Raw genomic sequence first — 16,223 nt, forward strand, 5'->3', positions numbered from 1 at the left:
CAGATAGACATCATTCGCAGTTAGCGATGCAAAGGGGCAGGAGAGTGCAGGGGTCAGACGACTACTACTTATAAGTAAGCGTCTTGAGTGGACAAGCTAAGTGGAGAAGGGCCTGAATGGCTCCTCAATGTGTCACAAATCCACATCGTAACTGCGCTTGTACATGGAGGTGACGGATGTGGAGAAAGTCTCGTCCTCGGAGACTGCCGCACCGGATCACGGAGGCTGGAAAAAGCCCGTAGTGGGCGCCTTCTCCCCTCTCAAGAAAAAGGCACACACGACTTAAGCCAAAAATATTCATGTACCAGTGTTTGTCCAATGATCCAGAGACGAACATACATCATACGGGAAATTATTCTCTACGAACTTGAAGTCCATCATTCGAAGCTGCCACCCGTCCGCACCATCCTTACACTGATCCCGGAACGCAAAAGATCCCGAGTAAGGGAAGCGAAGGTAATAAATATCATGATACTTGAAAGTGCGGCAATCAGAAAATGACATAACGGCAGTGGTGATGCGGCTCACAGCAGAGGAGCTTAGACGTAGGACTCGAGCGCAGTTGTAGTCTCGACCATCTTCACCTCCACAACTTCTGTCTCGCCCGGGATCTGGTTGTCCACAAAGTACTCCACGGCGGCGTGAAGCGGGTTGGGAAATATAGAAGTTAAGTACAGGGCGACGAGCGGCTCATCGCGGCCTTTGATGCTACGGCACCAAAAATGGAAGTCAGAGCCTACTTCGCAAGAGGAAGGATGCGCAAGAACATACACGACACGGGCGGCCTTGCCGTTGACAGTGACAGTGAAGCTGCGCCTGGTGTCACCTCTGTACAGCAGTTCAATGGTACCATTGACGGGGATCGCAAAAACGGGCACCACGTCCGGCTGGGGATACTCGAGACGGACTGTGGCACTGTAGAGCGTGTCGTTGACGATCTTGCACTTCGTTTGGGGTCGGACGAAGTCGTCTCCAGAACTGGCGGAGGTGAAATAGTCTCCAAAATTAACGGTATCGCCAACATTAAGATATAAGCTGGAGGCTAACTTAGCGGCTGTCCTGGTAGTATATTGGGACACCAAGCACTACTCACTTGGCGTTAGCGGTTACGTCGCGCTTGGTGAATTTCATGATGTAGTCCGCAGGGAGTAGAGAGAGAGGGATCTTTTGGACGATTCCACCGTTGATTGTAAATGTTCTTTGGATCGGTGCCAAGATTTCCACCTGGACGGGCTGGGAGCCAAAAGAGTTGTTGAAGCTAACAGACATAACTGCAGTAAGAGCTGAAACTAGGAGAGAGGCTGAGGAAGTTCTGAGAGACACACCGTCCACAAACCACTTAAATAGGACGTGAACACGGCGTATGCTCCCTTCTCCAGTCCGGGCTAGATCTCGGAAATATGCCCCAGAGATCTCAATGTCCAACAAATCACGAGATGCGGAGTGTCAGAGACGGGCCTAACCCACGACTGCACCCGCTACTGTATTACTGTATCGCCTGTGACATCGTAGATCTATGGTCAATGTGGAGACTGTATAGAGTGAAGCTACGCCCTACCGGAATTTGCGTTTATTCAACCGGCCTTCCGGAGCTGACCAACTTGCTTGGCGTGTATCCGTCCGCACAGGAAGCTCTATGACAATGGTTCCTGAATTTGCGCTGCAAAACCAGGCCGACAGGACCAGCTTCGTGGACGGCAATATGTGCCACCCGCAGTACAACTTTGGCGACGAACGCTCTGGACGGCATACGTCGGACACAAGCAGCCCGCTAACTCGCGATGGCGTGGATTTTTAGTCTTCTCCGGTTTGGCATACATGCCGATGATGTACGGGCAAGCGATATATTCGACGGTATCTGATTAGATAAGGGCCACCTGATGCATGAGCGCCCGGCCTTCAGTCCACCGGAGATCACGAAGTGAGTGCTTAGCTCTGCGCAGCGCACAATAAGTACCTGCGAGTAAAGGCATCGCAAACTTTACAATATGGCGGCCGCATTGCTGGCCCAAGGCTGGTCAACGATTGACCAAGATTGGCCGCGATCCTGTGCCAGCGTCCGGAGGTTCGGCTAGCATGTCACCCGTGTGAGCAGCCCGGCTCTAGAACTGTATCCTCCAGCCTAGCATTGGCAGCAACTGGATGCGTGCAGACACCGAATGGCGAGCCAAGAATTATTCCGGCACAAGAAGGATATTTTCCGTAGCCCGCCTAGCACCGGCAGGTGAAGGCAATTAGCTGTTCACACACAGGATCCGGCCCGAAACGGAGGATCAAACCTATCGGCGGATCGCGAAGAAGTGCCGGACGGCGTTCCTGAAGTACTACCGCGTCCTAAGGACATCCATTGAGTGCTAGCGAAGTATAAGATGAAGGACAGCTCAGCTCGACCAGCCATCACTCAACTCAAGACTCAGCTACCAAGCGACAAAGCAGCAAAGCAGACATGGCCACCCGCAACCTTTCCTTCATCACCACCAAGGCTCAGGGTGTTAGCGAGAACACGAATATTCTCCTGACATTCGTCCCTGTCGATGAAACTGACCTGTACATCAAGCAACGTAAGTACATGCACCCGTTTGTAGGGGTAGCTAGGACTGACTAGCTGATCGTGCAGTTCCTGTCGCATGGAAGGTCCTCAAGTTCGCAGCGAACCGTACATGATTTTGCCTTCCCGCCTTTACCTGCAGCTTACGCTGGATACAGAGACGCAGACCGTCAACGTGACCTACTCTGCTAGGCTTGGCGTTGCTGTGGCCCAAATTGTACGTGCACTGTCAACGGCACGAACGGGATCGCATTTACAAGTGCCTTTCGTTGTAGGACTCGGGCCTAGTCCAAGTTCCTCAGACGTGAGTACCTCGTGCTGTTGAGTAGTTCAAATGGCTGATCGTTCGTATGTTCTTCAGTTTCCTCGAGATGGGAGTAAGTACAAGTCTGACTTGACTATGAGAAATACTGACAACGCATAACTGTGTATCTCAGCTGGGCCAGACGGTACGTAAGAGCTTATGTGTGTGGGCTAAATCTGACACGAATTTAGACCACCCTCACTATGGATAGCGATGACTTCGTCATGTGGTCTGAGCCCTCGCCCAAGCCCGCGCCTGGCACAGGCACGATTGTCGCCGACAACGACAGCGATCGCAGGCAAGACCTCAGCATCGGTGGGTGGTCCCACGGGCCCGCGCATTCTGCTGAAGTGCTGAGAAAGCCCCTGCAGGCACTGTCGACGGTACGAATAGGTTCCAGCCCGTTCTCGTCTGGAAGAACGTGAACGCCGGTTCCAACATGGTGGCGCGCTTCACCCCCAAGGTCAGTCATATTGTGGGGGTGGTACTACATGCGGATACTCATCTCGGCGATCAACAGCTGCGCGCTTACGCATACAAGGGCTACCAGGGTACGTTACTACTTTCGATGAGGCAGCATGGGTTTCCTTACCTTTTCAACGCAGAGACCGCCATTATCCAGGGTGAGATTCAGACCGGCCTGCTCGGGGAGTGGGATCTCGCCAAGTTGGACGCCAGCCCCAAGACAAACACCTTCCACCTTTACGAAGATGATGCTCGCGGTGGAAGGCTCATTTTGGTTTTGGACCTGTAAGCGGCGTCAGCATTTTTGGGACTGATGTCGTGGTTAGAAAGGACTTCTCCATCTAATTGACACATATATGCGCCTGCTTTTATATGCCGTATGCTATGCGAAATGTTGCGATCATTTGCGAGGGGCTATGTCATGGCTGAGAAGAAAGTGCTACCATGGGACGCTACGATTAGTCCTGAACTGCTGAATAGGTGAATGTCACTCTGAAAAGCCGCGAAAACGAGTTCTCAGAATCGGGAGAGATGATGGCTGGCGTGAAGGTCAGACAGCCTGTAGAAAGTCACGAAAGCTTCGGTAAATAATATAATCTCCATGGGATAATTAAACGCAGGATAAGACTCAGCGAAGGCGCAAAGGATCCGTAGTTTACAGATCAGCTCAGAGTACAATTTGGCATAAGTGTATCTCTTTACGACAAAGTTGAATTCTTGTCTTTTCATCGCCGCATACCAAACGAGCTCGACCCGCACGGTGGGCAGAGGTCTGTATCCGGGTCTTCTTTGAACGAGTATCGAACTGTCAAGGGATATCAGCGGACGCTCAGCCCAAACACGGCGATGAAGACTCACACAACGCATCCGAACCACAATCAAACACTTCCCCGAAGAAATCCTCGAGGTGGTACGCCTGTTTCGGCCACCTCACTGTATCATAGTACTCCATCAAGTCCGGATCGGAGTTGTCATCCTCATCCTCATATTCATCATCATCGTCCTCGTCCACGACGTCCATTTCCTCGTCCTCGTCCTCGTCCGCCTGCTCGGATTCAGGCTTCTTGCGTTTCGGAATACGCGCCTTGCGGTACCCGTGCAGGCCACCCATGCGGTCCGCGTACTCACACATGGTAGATGCATAGAGTGTCGTGTCCGTTGCACTCCACGCTAGCGAGCGTACGTGGTTGTTGCCAGTAGAGAGCTCGTAGACAACCTTCTTGGCACGGATGTCCCAGAGCCTGATGCTTTGAGTGGTTGTGCCGCCAGTAAAAACCGCTGCAGGATAGTCAGGGTCAAACACTCATAGAATAAGGTGCGAGCGGCGTACCGGGCAGCCCGTCGATGTGCACGAACAACGCCGCGTCCATGGGGCCATTCTGCGCCTCTCCGTCTATCGTCAAGGTGGGTAGCGGCTCTCGCATATCGTACAGCCGCGCGTGACCGTCCTCGCAGGCGGTCAGGAAAGTATTGGGCTCTTCGGCACTCGTCGAAATTTGTTCAACTTGTGCAGCATGGCCGAGATACCGTGCTGCAACCTTGCCGCCATGCTCGAGGTCGAGCGAGACGCACTCGAAGCGATCGACCTCCCTCGTGTCCTCGGCGCAGAGCATATTTCCCGACGGAGCGTGCAGGCGCCATATTCCGGGCGTGTACCCGCTCTCGGCGAATGTCAGCGTAGTGTGTGCCGTGCTGCCGATGGACTTTTCCTTCTTGCAGTCCTCTTCGCGCCAACTGTTCTCAAAGCCCTTGTAAGTGCCTTCGCCGATCTTAGTATACTCCTTGCCCTCGCCGGGATAGTGCGTCTCGAGCTCGTCGACATTCCACACGAGCGCGGAGCCCACACCCGCGCGCAAGATACGTCCGTTCGGCAGGACGGTGAGAGGCCCGGTGTGCGTGTCTGCCTTCAGGGTATGTACCGCGCGCTTGCGCGTGGCAGGCGCGAAGCTGTAGGACTTGATACGATCAAAGTCTGCGACGAAGAGCAGCTGGCGCGCGTCGTCGAGGACAATATCCTGGATGAGGTGCGCAAGTGGAGGGTTCAGGCTCTTGATGTCGAGGTCCTCCGTACCTCCCGGCCAGTAGTACACAACCGGGTCGCGGTTCTTCCAACCTGTTGCACCGGACATGACTAGCAAAGAGCCGTCCGCGGAGAGCGCTAACTTGTGAACAGAGGGAATCCCTTCATTAATAATTTCGCAGCGCGCCTGCCAAACGTAGTTCGCGCAAGGGTGTGTGGTCTGTGAGGGAAAAACAGCGTTCTCGCGGAAACGAGAGAGGACGGCTGACTTAGGATGTGGTTGCTGGTCTTCATCCCATGGTATAATTAGAGGACCAGAATTCGTAATATAGTCTGACTATGGATTAGATATGCACCATAATAAAAGGGGAAGATAATGTACCATCAACCTTACTCACGTCGCCGAAACCTTCAATCAGCTTCTTCAATATATCCTGCACTTCATTCGATGATCTAAACCAGGATCTAGCAAGAAAAGGAATACGTAACGCACTATTTACAAGAAACATTTTCTTCGCCAGCGAATCCTTTAGCAAGGTATTCGGCGCATGTGCGAAAGATCTGATGTAGCAGGGCCCCCAGCCAGCCTTGACTTCCTTGGAGACAGCGTGGTTGATGAACGCGTTCGCTTCGCCAAATAAAATCTCTAGATCAGCGACGTTCTGCTCACGCGCATGACGGAGTAGCTTGTAGGTGTCCTCAAGGATGGCGACCATGGTTTCGAGCGGCTGGTCGCGCAGCCTGTCGTCGTCGTCTTCGTCGTCGCCGTCCATGAGCTCGTGGCTGGCATGATAGTCGAGCATGCGCGACTTGAGGAGATCAAGTTGTTCCGTCCAGTTCATCTGTGGAGAATACAAAGCAGAAGGGCGGATGGGAGAGATAGATGTCGATAGGAAGGCGCGTCCTCCAAAGCCCGAAGCGCCCATTTAGTTCTCGCGACGCGTTTGATCTCAGATCCGAGTCGGCGATTTGACGCGTCCACGCTGGGTCATACTGTAATTCATCTTCTGAGAATTATACCAACTACGCTGTCTATGGCGGGACATGTTTAAGAGAGAGAGGGAAGAGAGGCACCAAGACGCCGTAGGTATACCAGGGAACAGACGATACCGGCGATACCAAGGGCGATGGGATAAAGATTCAAAGTACGTTCGGACTTCGCAATTCTCCAGTCCTGCATAACGTCTAGGACCGTGAGCACATGCTTAAGCTCCAGCCTCGAGCTCTCGGCTGACGCGATAGACTTTGCCGTGCCGACTGCATTCTTGATCTGTCAAGGACAATTAGCCGAGGAGGGACGTTACACGTTAAAACGACAAACCTGGCGTCCGTTCAGCTGCTTCTGGGAGAGGCGCACCAGATTGTGCTCGCCGATCTCCGCATCAGCAATGCCTGCCTTGGCTAGGAATGTTCGCCAGACCTGTTTACGGGAAGCGAAGTCCAGTTCAGAGTACATCATACAGAAGTGAATTCGACCTGGACACGAAATGAGTCCTGAATAGTTTCGATAGACAATAGAGGAACGGCCTACTTTCGAAAGCAGGGTCGATTTGCTTGATCAGGTTTGTGGTGAAAATCAAGATGCCCGGGTAATACTCGACCCGCCTGAGGAAGATGGAGACCAAGGCGTTTCTAGAAACATCAGTCTTGTCTCGCTCCTGCAAAAAGACATCTGCTTCGTCCAAGAGGACAACAGCATCCCAGCGCTCCCCAAGCTGCAGTACCCTCCTCAAGGAGCTGTCGGCACTCAAAGGGCTAGTGCCCAGCTCGCCTGCACTGACCGCATAAAGAGGCTTTTTGGCGATTTCGGCAACCGCCTCCGCTGTGAGGGTCTTTCCACATCCGGGGGGTCCGCAAAGCAGACCAACAAGCCCTCTGCCCTTTCCTGCAACAACGTCGTCGAAGTTCTGCTGGGAGGTATGCTGCGTGACGAGAGAACGTATGAGATGCTTTTTTTGCTTTCCCATAACAAGTCTCTCGAATGGTTCTTCCGACCAGTCCACTTCGGCGATTCTGTCAATTGCGAAAGCACCTATATTGCGAAGTCAGTCTCAGGCACAACTGAAACAGCCGGTAAGGCACGTACCCCACAATTTCGTAGTGAAGCAGAAACCAAGAACCACTGGGGTGCAGATGAGAAGTTCTTCCTCCGATAGTTGTTCGGGGTCGAGTTCTCTGTAGACCTCGGGAGCAAATCGTCTCTGATGCCCGAATTCGAAGAACGACTCGACGTCGATCATAATGCGTTCGTTGATCTTCATATATTGACTGTAAATCAGCGATCGTGAAGCATAATCGTTGCATGAGACTGACCGTCAGCTTCAAGTTCGTCTCGCTGTCGACGTGGACTGTGGCTATGCCATGGTGCTGATAGCAGTGCAGGCGTAGGTCTGCATACCGCTGCCCTCGAGAAACAGCGTCGCGGTACAAAGCTTCATGACCTGGGTAATACTCGAGAGGATATACTGGCAGTTCGTGAATGGAACGCGCTCCAGCAAATTGTTGGATTTCGAAGTCGTAAGAAGCCAGGCCGAAGTCAACATAGTCGCGGGCGATAATATCGCATTCTACCTTGGCATATGTACCAGTCTGCGTCCTCCCATACGTGAGCTTCCTCGCGTGCGCGACGAAATGCTGGTCCGTGGCATCGTGATAGGCATAAACATACACGTTTGGGCGGAAGAGAGCCCAAAGATATTCGAATGTGATCTGTTGTTGGCTAATGAGGGCGTTGTAGTCCTGTATTGTTCCGGTGAGATCTTCGCGGACGAAGCGCAGAGCCGCTTGGATCCCCTCGACGAGGTCTTGATCCTGGGGATCTTCAGCCTCTTCCAGCTCCCGTAGCTTGTCTTCCAGCTGCGTGTGGGAGTGAAATAACACGTTTGTATCGATCTGTGCCGACGTATCTTAGACTTGTTTCTTCGAACAATGGTACTCGATGATATTTACCGTCGGCGTTCGGGCAGTCAGCTCGAGCCCTCTAACATTCCTATTGATCTCCAGTAACACAGTCCGCAAGCCTTCATGATAGATATCCAATTGTGTACCCTCAAGCTGTCCTCGGGAGTCGATGTGACGCTTTACAAGGATGATAGGCTTTTTCTTCTTTAGCTTCTCCGCAATGACTGGCCTGTGCGTTTTACGGAGCTCGTATCTCGAAGTACGCCTACGCGAAGGTTAACATGGTGCGTCTAAATGTATAGCCGACGCTGCATACTGATTAAAGCTAACAACATTTCAGTTATGCGACGACAGTGGTAAATATGGCGGAGCACCTACAACATATCATATCGGGCGATTTGAGTGCGACGTTCAGGATCACCCTGTCGTGCAGGGGCGGCTTGACCGTTCTCTGTGGGACGTGCGTCGGCGGAAAGAGGTGGTGGCGTGTTCATGGTCGCAGGGTCTGTGAGGTAGCGAGCAACTAGCTGGGAGCGAAGATGTGAACGGGAGAGACGACAAAAGTGCCAGCGAACTTTCCTCTGAAGCTGTGAGCGCTATGAGTCGACCAATGTGCTTTCCCATTACATCTTCGCAGCAAGTATAGTCGGAGTATGGCCGGGGGCGATGTTGGCTTCCATGCTTCGATATCTAACATGCAGTGTAGCTCCCAGCCAGGGTCCGAGCGCTTCGCCTGTGTGCACAGCAGACTGAACATAAAGTCGTCCGCTGACATCGAGTAACCATGACCTTTCTTCATTCTGCGTGGTTGTCATATCGCACAATTCGGAGGCGACGTTCGCAAACCAGGCATGTTGCGGTATCGATATCTTCAGGGTCAGCAGGTATCTGTGATATGTCACGGGAGCGGACATTATTGGCTCCACAAAACTAATACAAGATGAAGTATTAATGATGCATGCAAGCGGGTCGGAACGTTCATAGTAGGCTGTTCACGTTCACGAAACCGTGTTGGGCGTTGAAGATCTCAAGCTGTCGGGCGCTAAGGTGTTATTTACCTCTATTTGGAGTCCATCCATGTTTGTCGAGTGAAACCATCCAGACGCACCCGATGCGCATCATGTTACTGTAAATACTGTACATGCAAGTATTGGGTAAGTCGCGGATTGTTGCCTCAGACTGGCACCGTACTGAAGTTGACCGTGGGGACCCCAAAGATTGTGCATCAAGCATCATGGCACTGCGCGCAGCACTGGATGCTTCCGAGTGGTGCAGGGAAGTTAACGTTCGTAGTGACTCGATGCTCCGAAGCATGTGTTCTGGCTGTGCACAATTATCCCGAAGCACGGAAGGCACCAACCTTGATATCTTTCACAGGGCGGAATCGTGTCCAGCGCCAGTCGCTTCGTCGCCCTCAGAAAGCATCGATTAGGACGTACACCTTGCCCCACATCTCCTAATCCTCTCTTACTATTTACATAGGTGAATACCACTGTCGACCTCTGATTCATATTGGTCATTAACCCCCCTCCCCTCTGTGCAGCCAATCATGACCGTTGGACCATACAACGGAACCGTTCAGTATGTGTATAAAGGAGGGACCGTGACTTTCTCTGAAAGCTATCGAATTCAGATCCAAGTCCTTCGTTCAAAATGCTCTGCAGCAGTATCTAAAAGATTTGGACGAGAAATCTAAAGCCAAGGACTTCTTCACTCAATTCTACGACGAAAGCAAGCCGCTTAAACCCAGCGAGATCAACCGTATTCTCCAGGCTAGTGTTGATGAGCGTTGGACGAAACCATCGACAACTAGAGGAGTTCTCTCCGCCGTTGCCGTTGCGCAGAAGGAGCTTGACGGTGTTGCAAATGCACTAAGTGAGCCTTTATAGCCGACATGGAGTTATGTGCTTAATCAGGCTGTCCAACAGCGCCGCTCGATCCAACACCTGCGTCGAGCATAGTGTGGTCTTGCATTGGTGCCCTTGCAGCCGTAAGTTCGCCTTGAATCATGCTTGAATCTCGTAACGCTGATGCTGGTTCCAGGTTGTTGACCGATACTACGAGATCCCTGACAAGATTGCGGAGGCGCTTGATGATCTGAAGGACACTCTTAATCGGCTGCCTAACTATGAGCGTCTCTGTCTTTTCGAAGGGTCTTCCGACCTGGAAGAATCGCTCTGCCAATCTTACGTGGACATCTTTTGCTTCTGGAATAAAGTGTATGAAGAACTTCGCCGTTCAAGTAAATCTTCAGCGCTCAACTTACGCTTTCATCTTTGTTGCTGATACTGACTGTGCAGAGGCCAGGAAGATCGTTTCCGCTCTCTTGCCATTGCACAATTCCAAACTGGACAAAACCATAGGCAAAATGCGCGCGAACACGAAGAGAGTAGAAAGCCAGATCAAGTACTTGCAGGAAGCACGCAATCGACAGAAAGAATTTGGCAAGTGTATACACATCTCATGATACGCCAAACACTTACTAACACTCTGCAGAGGCGACGGTGCGGAATTTTCTCGGATGGAGGATACCTGTACCCGTTGGGGACCGGCGCCTTTCTTCCCAGAGTGTTGAACAGCAATGCTGCCGCTGGGTCTTCGAACACGATGTATACCAGGCGTGGCACAAGAGTGAGGATCCCCCTCCCCGAGCACTATGGGTGCACGGTCCTCCAGGGTCTGGCAAGTCCGTACTTTGCTGGAGCGTAGTTCGTTCCATAGAACAGGAGCAGCCCTCTGTCGCAGTGATCTCCCATTTCTTCCGATTCGACCAGAGTTACACCACATTAGAGGTGCTCAAATCGCTTGCCGCGCAGCTGTGGGAAACATGGCTATCGCGCCACCCCTCTGACTCCGACCTCCTTGATACCCTCGTTCATCTCGTAGAGGACAAGACCATGGATCCCTTCTCGCAGGTCCTCTCAATCTTGAAAGCGCTGGTCCAGACTTTTCCCGTAGTATACTTCTTCATCGACGGAGTCGACGAAGAAGTGACTAAGAAGACAAGTGCTCGTTCGGATAATGAGCACCACGGCCCTCCGAAGCATGCACTCGGGGTTCTGGACGAGATTGAGAAGTTTATCGCGTTGAATGCGGAGGGACACACGGCCCTCCGTCTCTGGGTTAGCTCTCAAGACGTCCCCTACACCAGGCAAAAGTTCAAGGCGTACAGCCCCTTCGATATCAAACACGCCGTTAAGGCTGGAGTCAGCTGCTATCTTTCCCGCGCTATCAGTCACCTCACCGTCGTGCCACCCGAACGACGGGAGGCCATCCTACACCAGCTGCTCGATCGTGCAGAGAGCAATTTCCTGTGGGCACATCTCATAGTCGTGGAGCTCAGCAAGACCTCTGACGTGGACGAGATGGACCGGGTTCTGAGGGAAGGGCGTGCGGAGAACTTGGACCAATACTATGGAAATTTTTTCAAGAATTTATTGAGCGACGGCAAAGCCTCGAAATACAGGTATGGACGGCTTATCATGTCGTCCGCAGCCCCGCGCTCATATTGCAATTTGCAGCGACGTGTTCTCTCTGGTAACATTTGCGAGGCGACCGCTCAGGATCGGTGAGATTCAGGAGGCCGTGGCGATCCTCAAAAGCGATGGTGAAGAACTCGACAGCCGGAAAATGCCCTTCCCACCCAAGCTCTTCGAACTATTCTCCCCTCTCATCGAAGTACAGGATGACCACTCCGTCAACACGCGTACAGACTCGTCTTCATCTCGAACTACACGCGACTCGGATGATATCGATTTGGCAAAGTCATGCCGGCTTTTTCATTCTACGCTCTTCGACTTTTTGCGCAGACACGCGGATCTTCTCTGTGGCGACGAGGCTAGTTCGAGTGACGAGGGGGGAAAGGAGAGTCAGACATACACAGACTTTCGTGTTTGTCCGCTGCGAATCGCAGACGCTTGTCTTCGATATCTCTCGCAGGCCAAATACTCGCAGCTTCTGAGACGGCAGACGAACGGCTGGGTCGATAGAGATGGATACCCCGTCTCAGAACAGCACTTCCTTACGTATAGTGCGAAAAACTGGGATAAGCACCTCGACCTAGTTCGTCCCGACGGCGAAGACTTTGTCTTCCCATCTTTCGTTGCCTTTGCTGGCGCCTTGGCGAAAATCGCGATTCAATACCAAGGACGTGTGCAAGAATTCCTCAGCTCATCCAACTTCCAGACCTGCATTCAGGTGCAGAGCTTGTGGATCGCTGGTTCGTTCAGCCCGTACCGAGTGCGCGGAGACTATGCGCCGGGTCGCGTCTGGGTGCAGCGAAGTCTCCCGCGCTGGCTTGGAATGAGCAAGTACGGCAGAGATTACCATCGCTTCTGGTGGGACTGGCACCTGTTCCTTTCTTGCGTCAACTGCGATGATCTGGCTTGTCCGTTCCGGGCGTGCATGGGAGAAGTAGATCGATGCTGGTGGGGATCCATGGGGTCCTCCAATTTCCTGTCGAGATCGCAGAGCCGCTATCACTCCTTCCGATTCAGCTTGGCGGACGACGACGACAGCCATGACGACGACGACGACGAGGAGGCATCAGCGATTCGTCTTGACTACCAGACTGCGCTTGCTACACGGGACGGTGTACAGGTTCTACGACTCATGTACGCGAGCATCATTGGCGTTATACTGATACGGACCGCTGACCAGGGTTTTATTGTAGCTCTGCCTCTGGTGGACAACTGAAATTCACTCTGGAGACGTGGACATACGGCGCGGACATGTCTCCGACCTCTCCGAAATCCCAGAGCTTCCAGGTCGACGAGACTTCTTGCAACGCGTCGTTATATGCTGCCAATGGCACTAATGGCACGAAATCGTACAGGATGTGCGGAAGCGGAGGTGCGCCTATTGCTTCCTTCAGCGACGACGGCCAGTGCCTTCGCATCGGCACACAGCTATATCTCGCCGACGACAGCAATGAGTACCGCATCTTTGCCAGCATAGTCGCGCAGGAGGAAGAATATATAGAGGAGATCGCGGGATACGAAGGTGTCGTGGCGATTGCCAGCCGGCGAACCGCCTCCGCAGCCGCGGATGAAGGTTGCAATCCTACGCAAACGAACCAAGCTGCCTATCCACAGAAGGATGATAGCGACAGCGACAGCGAGTGGGCGGAGACTGACGACGAGGACGTTTCCGAGTCATCTAGCGTGTTCGATGATAAAGGATACGAGACATGGAGTGAATGCTCCTCCGCAGATGCCGGACCAGACAGTACCGAGGACGAGTCGGGCTCAGACTACGTGCACACCCCGGGTGATCAAAGCGAAGCCGACAGCGACTCATCCGACTCCGAGGTAGACAACAGCGACGAAGAGATTCACGATGACGCACAGCCAACGCAGGATGAGGATCGCGATTCGGTTAGCAGCGGCGGTTATGCAGACAGTGACGACGGTATCGATCCTTCAGCTTTCGCTTTCGGACAGGTTCGTCCGTATGCGGACAAAGATTTGTCCAGGCGCAAGAGGCGAAATGGAACGAAGACTTCAAACGGCTCTACCTCTCCCGAAGAGAAGCAAGTCTCGATCCGCGTCTTCACGTCTGAGGGGAGACTCTTCAATTTCCGCAGGAAGATCTCATCCACCCTTTCTAACTCTCCCCCAGTCCTCCATCCGATCGAACCTCTTCTCGTTTGGCCTATTGGAGGATGGGATGTCCTTTTCGCTGACTACGAGGATAACACCTACTTCGTTCGTGAACTTGGCGCGACGTCTAGTAACGGTAAGTGCGGTCAAGCACTTCTACAGACTACCTGTCGTTAATTCTCCGATGCAGCGTCCAACCTCCTCATGAAATGTCGCTTCACAGAAGATGGTCGCTATCTCCGTGTCGCGGCTTTCGAAGGCCGCCAAGTACAGGCTCAACACCCGGAGGAGGACGCACAGACGCATGTTACGATGCTCGTGCACTCCTACCGGCTCTGCTCTCAGAAGCCTACACGAACACCACCGACCTTGGTCCATACGTCTCGGATCGATCTTGGCGAATTTGAACGCTCGCAGCTTTGCCCACGGCTACCTTGTACGCTAACATGGACCAATGATCACGTATACGTGACCTGGAGTGGACTGACACTTGTGGTGTACCGTATCCCACTATTCCACCAACAGGCACGCGACGTCTCCAACCTCGACATGGAGGTGCGACACCCGAAGGAGACTATACTCTTGCCAGCAAGCGCGAAAAACCGCGACGTCTTCTTTTTCCCAGCAGAGGCCACGCCCTTCGCGCAGGTTATCATCGGCGGTCCGGTTATCAGGGAGAAAGTGGCAGTCCCGTCCGCAGGCGATCTGACAACCCCTCTTGGGTGTCTCTTGCACCCGGAGGATCACTTGGGCGGATGGCTGACTGCGGAAAATGCTGCAAAGAAGTCGCGGTACAGGGAGGCTGGCCAGTTCAACGTGCCCCTGGAGCAATTTGATCCTGACGTGGACTGTGTCCGTAAGTGCTGGTTCACATCTGCCGCACGCAATGATTACTGATCACGCACTTCTGGCAGTGGAGCCTTTCCTCTGGCAGGGATGATGAACCCAACCCACCTCACACTATTTATGTAACCCTCAGATGTATTATGGCCATCCCCCAGATTCGTGCTCAAACACTTCTCCTTCCCGTCGTACCTCCCCATTAGAGCTTTCGTGTTATTCTCTATACTGCGTGTCATATCGATGATCAGCCAACTGTGCCTGTTACTTGGCAGATATCTCCAGTGCGCGACATGGAATAAGAAATGTGCGAGAGAGACAAGACTCGCTAGGAAGACGCGTTCTGCAGGATGCCTGCTGCTCGGCGGCGAGAAGTAGTAGATCCGATAGAAGCTCTGATAAGATTACTTACAGCCCACCGCAGGCGCTCACAAGCTGCACCTGTACTGCCCTCTCTCAGCTTCTGGGCATCGTATGCACTCAGACTTTTGAATATTTTTATTATTTTTATTATTTTTATTTGGCTTTGAGCACAGGTTGCGTCCTTTGATGCGTCCCCGGCTGCCCTCTCAGGCCTCTCTCCCTGTGCAATGACTTTGACGCTGTTGTGAGATCAGTCTGGAACCAAGACTGAGCATCCGAGCGGCATATCCCATCTCACTTCAGCTGTATTTGCCACCTCGTTTCCCTACCCCGGTTCCCCCGCAAGTGAGATAGTACAATATTACTTTCCTCGACGTGTAAAATCGCGGCGTTACTGAGCTTCGGCGCTAGCCTTCGAACTTCATGCACATGACATCTCCAAGGCTAAACATCGGACATTCACCGCGAGCCCTGCCCGTACCCCACATCACATTTTGTCATGGGTACTAGTCTCAGCACTCACTACGTCCCTCCTTCTGCTCCCGACAACCACCATCAGGAGACACCCAAGCCATGAAGCTCGCCGTGACAGGCTGCAACGGCAACATCGGGAGGCGCGTGTGCATGCTCGCCCTCAACGCCGGCCATACAGTGCACGGCATCGACAGTGCCCGTCCGTCCGACCACCCAGCATTCTTCGTTCACTCCAACTTTGTCTTCTCACAACTCGATCTGCGCGACTACGCCCAGACCGTAGACGCCATCACGGGCTCCGACGCCATCATCCACCTCGCCGCCATCCCGACCCCGACCGACTACCTCGTCCACACACACAACACGTAAGCGATTCCTGCAAACCGTGTGCCGTGCTTGCACCCCAATACTGATCCAGCGGACGCAGGAACGTGGTCATCTCCTGGAATGTCCTGCGAGGCGCCGCAGAGGTCAGGGCCCTTGTGGCGTACAACCCCAGTTGGAGATCGTGCTGACGTACACCCCGTCGCCCACAGCTCGGGATCAGACGAATCGCGCAAGCATCCTCTGTGAACGTCGTCCAGCTCGTCTGGAGCAAGCAGCCGACGTTGCACTACCTCCCGCTTGACGAAGACCATCCGCGCGAGCCCGACGAGCCATATGGGCCTCTCCAAACTGTGTGCTCCCTCTATTCTCTCCCAAGTTCTT

General features: G+C 53.1%; 6 protein-coding genes across 6 annotated transcripts; 3 read left to right on the forward strand and 3 right to left on the reverse strand.

Annotated features, from left to right (window-relative positions):
• Positions 1–510: 510 nt before the first annotated feature.
• Positions 511–1,768, reverse strand: PHACADRAFT_252726 (uncharacterized protein). Its single transcript, XM_007393671.1, has 5 exons — positions 1,559–1,768; positions 1,326–1,498; positions 1,094–1,271; positions 772–1,035; positions 511–708 (listed from the first exon to the last, which is right to left on the reverse strand). The coding sequence occupies exons 3-5, from the start codon at positions 1,267–1,269 to the stop codon at positions 540–542; spliced, it is 609 nt and encodes a 202-aa protein (XP_007393733.1). The 5' UTR covers positions 1,270–1,271; positions 1,326–1,498; positions 1,559–1,768; the 3' UTR covers positions 511–539.
• Positions 1,769–2,959: 1,191 nt separating this feature from the next.
• Positions 2,960–3,209, forward strand: PHACADRAFT_252730 (uncharacterized protein; the record flags this gene model as incomplete). The annotated part of the gene is made up of 1 exon (XM_007393672.1): positions 2,960–3,209. A coding segment is annotated over exon 1 (154 nt), but the record flags the coding sequence as incomplete, so codon positions are not given.
• A 937-nt stretch (positions 3,210–4,146) lies between these two features.
• PHACADRAFT_140342 (uncharacterized protein) lies at positions 4,147–5,661 on the reverse strand (the record flags this gene model as incomplete). Its single annotated transcript, XM_007393673.1, has 2 exons — positions 4,648–5,661; positions 4,147–4,595 (listed from the first exon to the last, which is right to left on the reverse strand). The coding sequence occupies exons 1-2, from the start codon at positions 5,444–5,446 to the stop codon at positions 4,147–4,149; spliced, it is 1,248 nt and encodes a 415-aa protein (XP_007393735.1). The 5' UTR covers positions 5,447–5,661.
• Positions 5,662–6,365: 704 nt separating this feature from the next.
• PHACADRAFT_252732 (uncharacterized protein) lies at positions 6,366–9,177 on the reverse strand. Its single transcript, XM_007393674.1, is given in 8 exon segments — positions 6,366–6,607; positions 6,659–6,813; positions 6,869–7,369; positions 7,424–7,592; positions 7,651–8,229; positions 8,287–8,503; positions 8,617–8,743; positions 8,763–9,177. The coding sequence occupies 8 exon segments, from the start codon at positions 8,860–8,862 to the stop codon at positions 6,386–6,388; spliced, it is 2,070 nt and encodes a 689-aa protein (XP_007393736.1). The 5' UTR covers positions 8,863–9,177; the 3' UTR covers positions 6,366–6,385.
• A 588-nt stretch (positions 9,178–9,765) lies between these two features.
• Positions 9,766–14,778, forward strand: PHACADRAFT_207247 (uncharacterized protein; the record flags this gene model as incomplete). The annotated part of the gene is made up of 9 exons (XM_007393675.1): positions 9,766–9,819; positions 9,872–10,113; positions 10,167–10,228; positions 10,282–10,480; positions 10,735–11,704; positions 11,760–12,851; positions 12,911–13,974; positions 14,029–14,694; positions 14,753–14,778. Exons 1-9 carry the CDS (start codon positions 9,788–9,790, stop codon positions 14,776–14,778), a joined length of 4,353 nt encoding a protein of 1,450 aa, XP_007393737.1. The 5' UTR covers positions 9,766–9,787.
• An 836-nt stretch (positions 14,779–15,614) lies between these two features.
• On the forward strand, positions 15,615–16,204 carry PHACADRAFT_50982 (uncharacterized protein; the record flags this gene model as incomplete). The annotated part of the gene is made up of 3 exons (XM_007392693.1): positions 15,615–15,880; positions 15,943–15,985; positions 16,052–16,204. Coding segments are annotated over 3 exons (462 nt in total), but the record flags the coding sequence as incomplete, so codon positions are not given.
• Between the last annotated feature and the right edge of the window lie 19 nt (positions 16,205–16,223).

Source organism: Phanerochaete carnosa, assembly GCF_000300595.1.
Source record: "Phanerochaete carnosa HHB-10118-sp unplaced genomic scaffold PHACAscaffold_3, whole genome shotgun sequence".
Taxonomy (NCBI): domain Eukaryota; kingdom Fungi; phylum Basidiomycota; class Agaricomycetes; order Polyporales; family Phanerochaetaceae; genus Phanerochaete; species Phanerochaete carnosa.

Excerpts from the sequence above, each read along its gene's own strand:
- PHACADRAFT_252726 (XM_007393671.1), bottom strand. The coding sequence starts at position 1,269 with ATGTCTGTTAGCTTCAACAACTCTTTTGGCTCCCAGCCCGTCCAGGTG. Across the intron at positions 1,036-1,093 it reads GACGTAACCGCTAACGCCAA|CTTATATCTTAATGTTGGCG; the intron begins GTGAGTAGTGCT and ends GTTAGCCTCCAG. Across the intron at positions 709-771 it reads GGCAAGGCCGCCCGTGTCGT|CATCAAAGGCCGCGATGAGC; the intron begins GTATGTTCTTGC and ends TTGGTGCCGTAG.
- PHACADRAFT_252732 (XM_007393674.1), bottom strand. The coding sequence starts at position 8,862 with ATGGGAAAGCACATTGGTCGACTCATAGCGCTCACAGCTTCAGAGGAA. Across the intron at positions 7,370-7,423 it reads CTTCACTACGAAATTGTGGG|GTGCTTTCGCAATTGACAGA; the intron begins GTACGTGCCTTA and ends TTCGCAATATAG. Across the intron at positions 6,814-6,868 it reads AATCGACCCTGCTTTCGAAA|GTCGAATTCACTTCTGTATG; the intron begins GTAGGCCGTTCC and ends TTTCGTGTCCAG.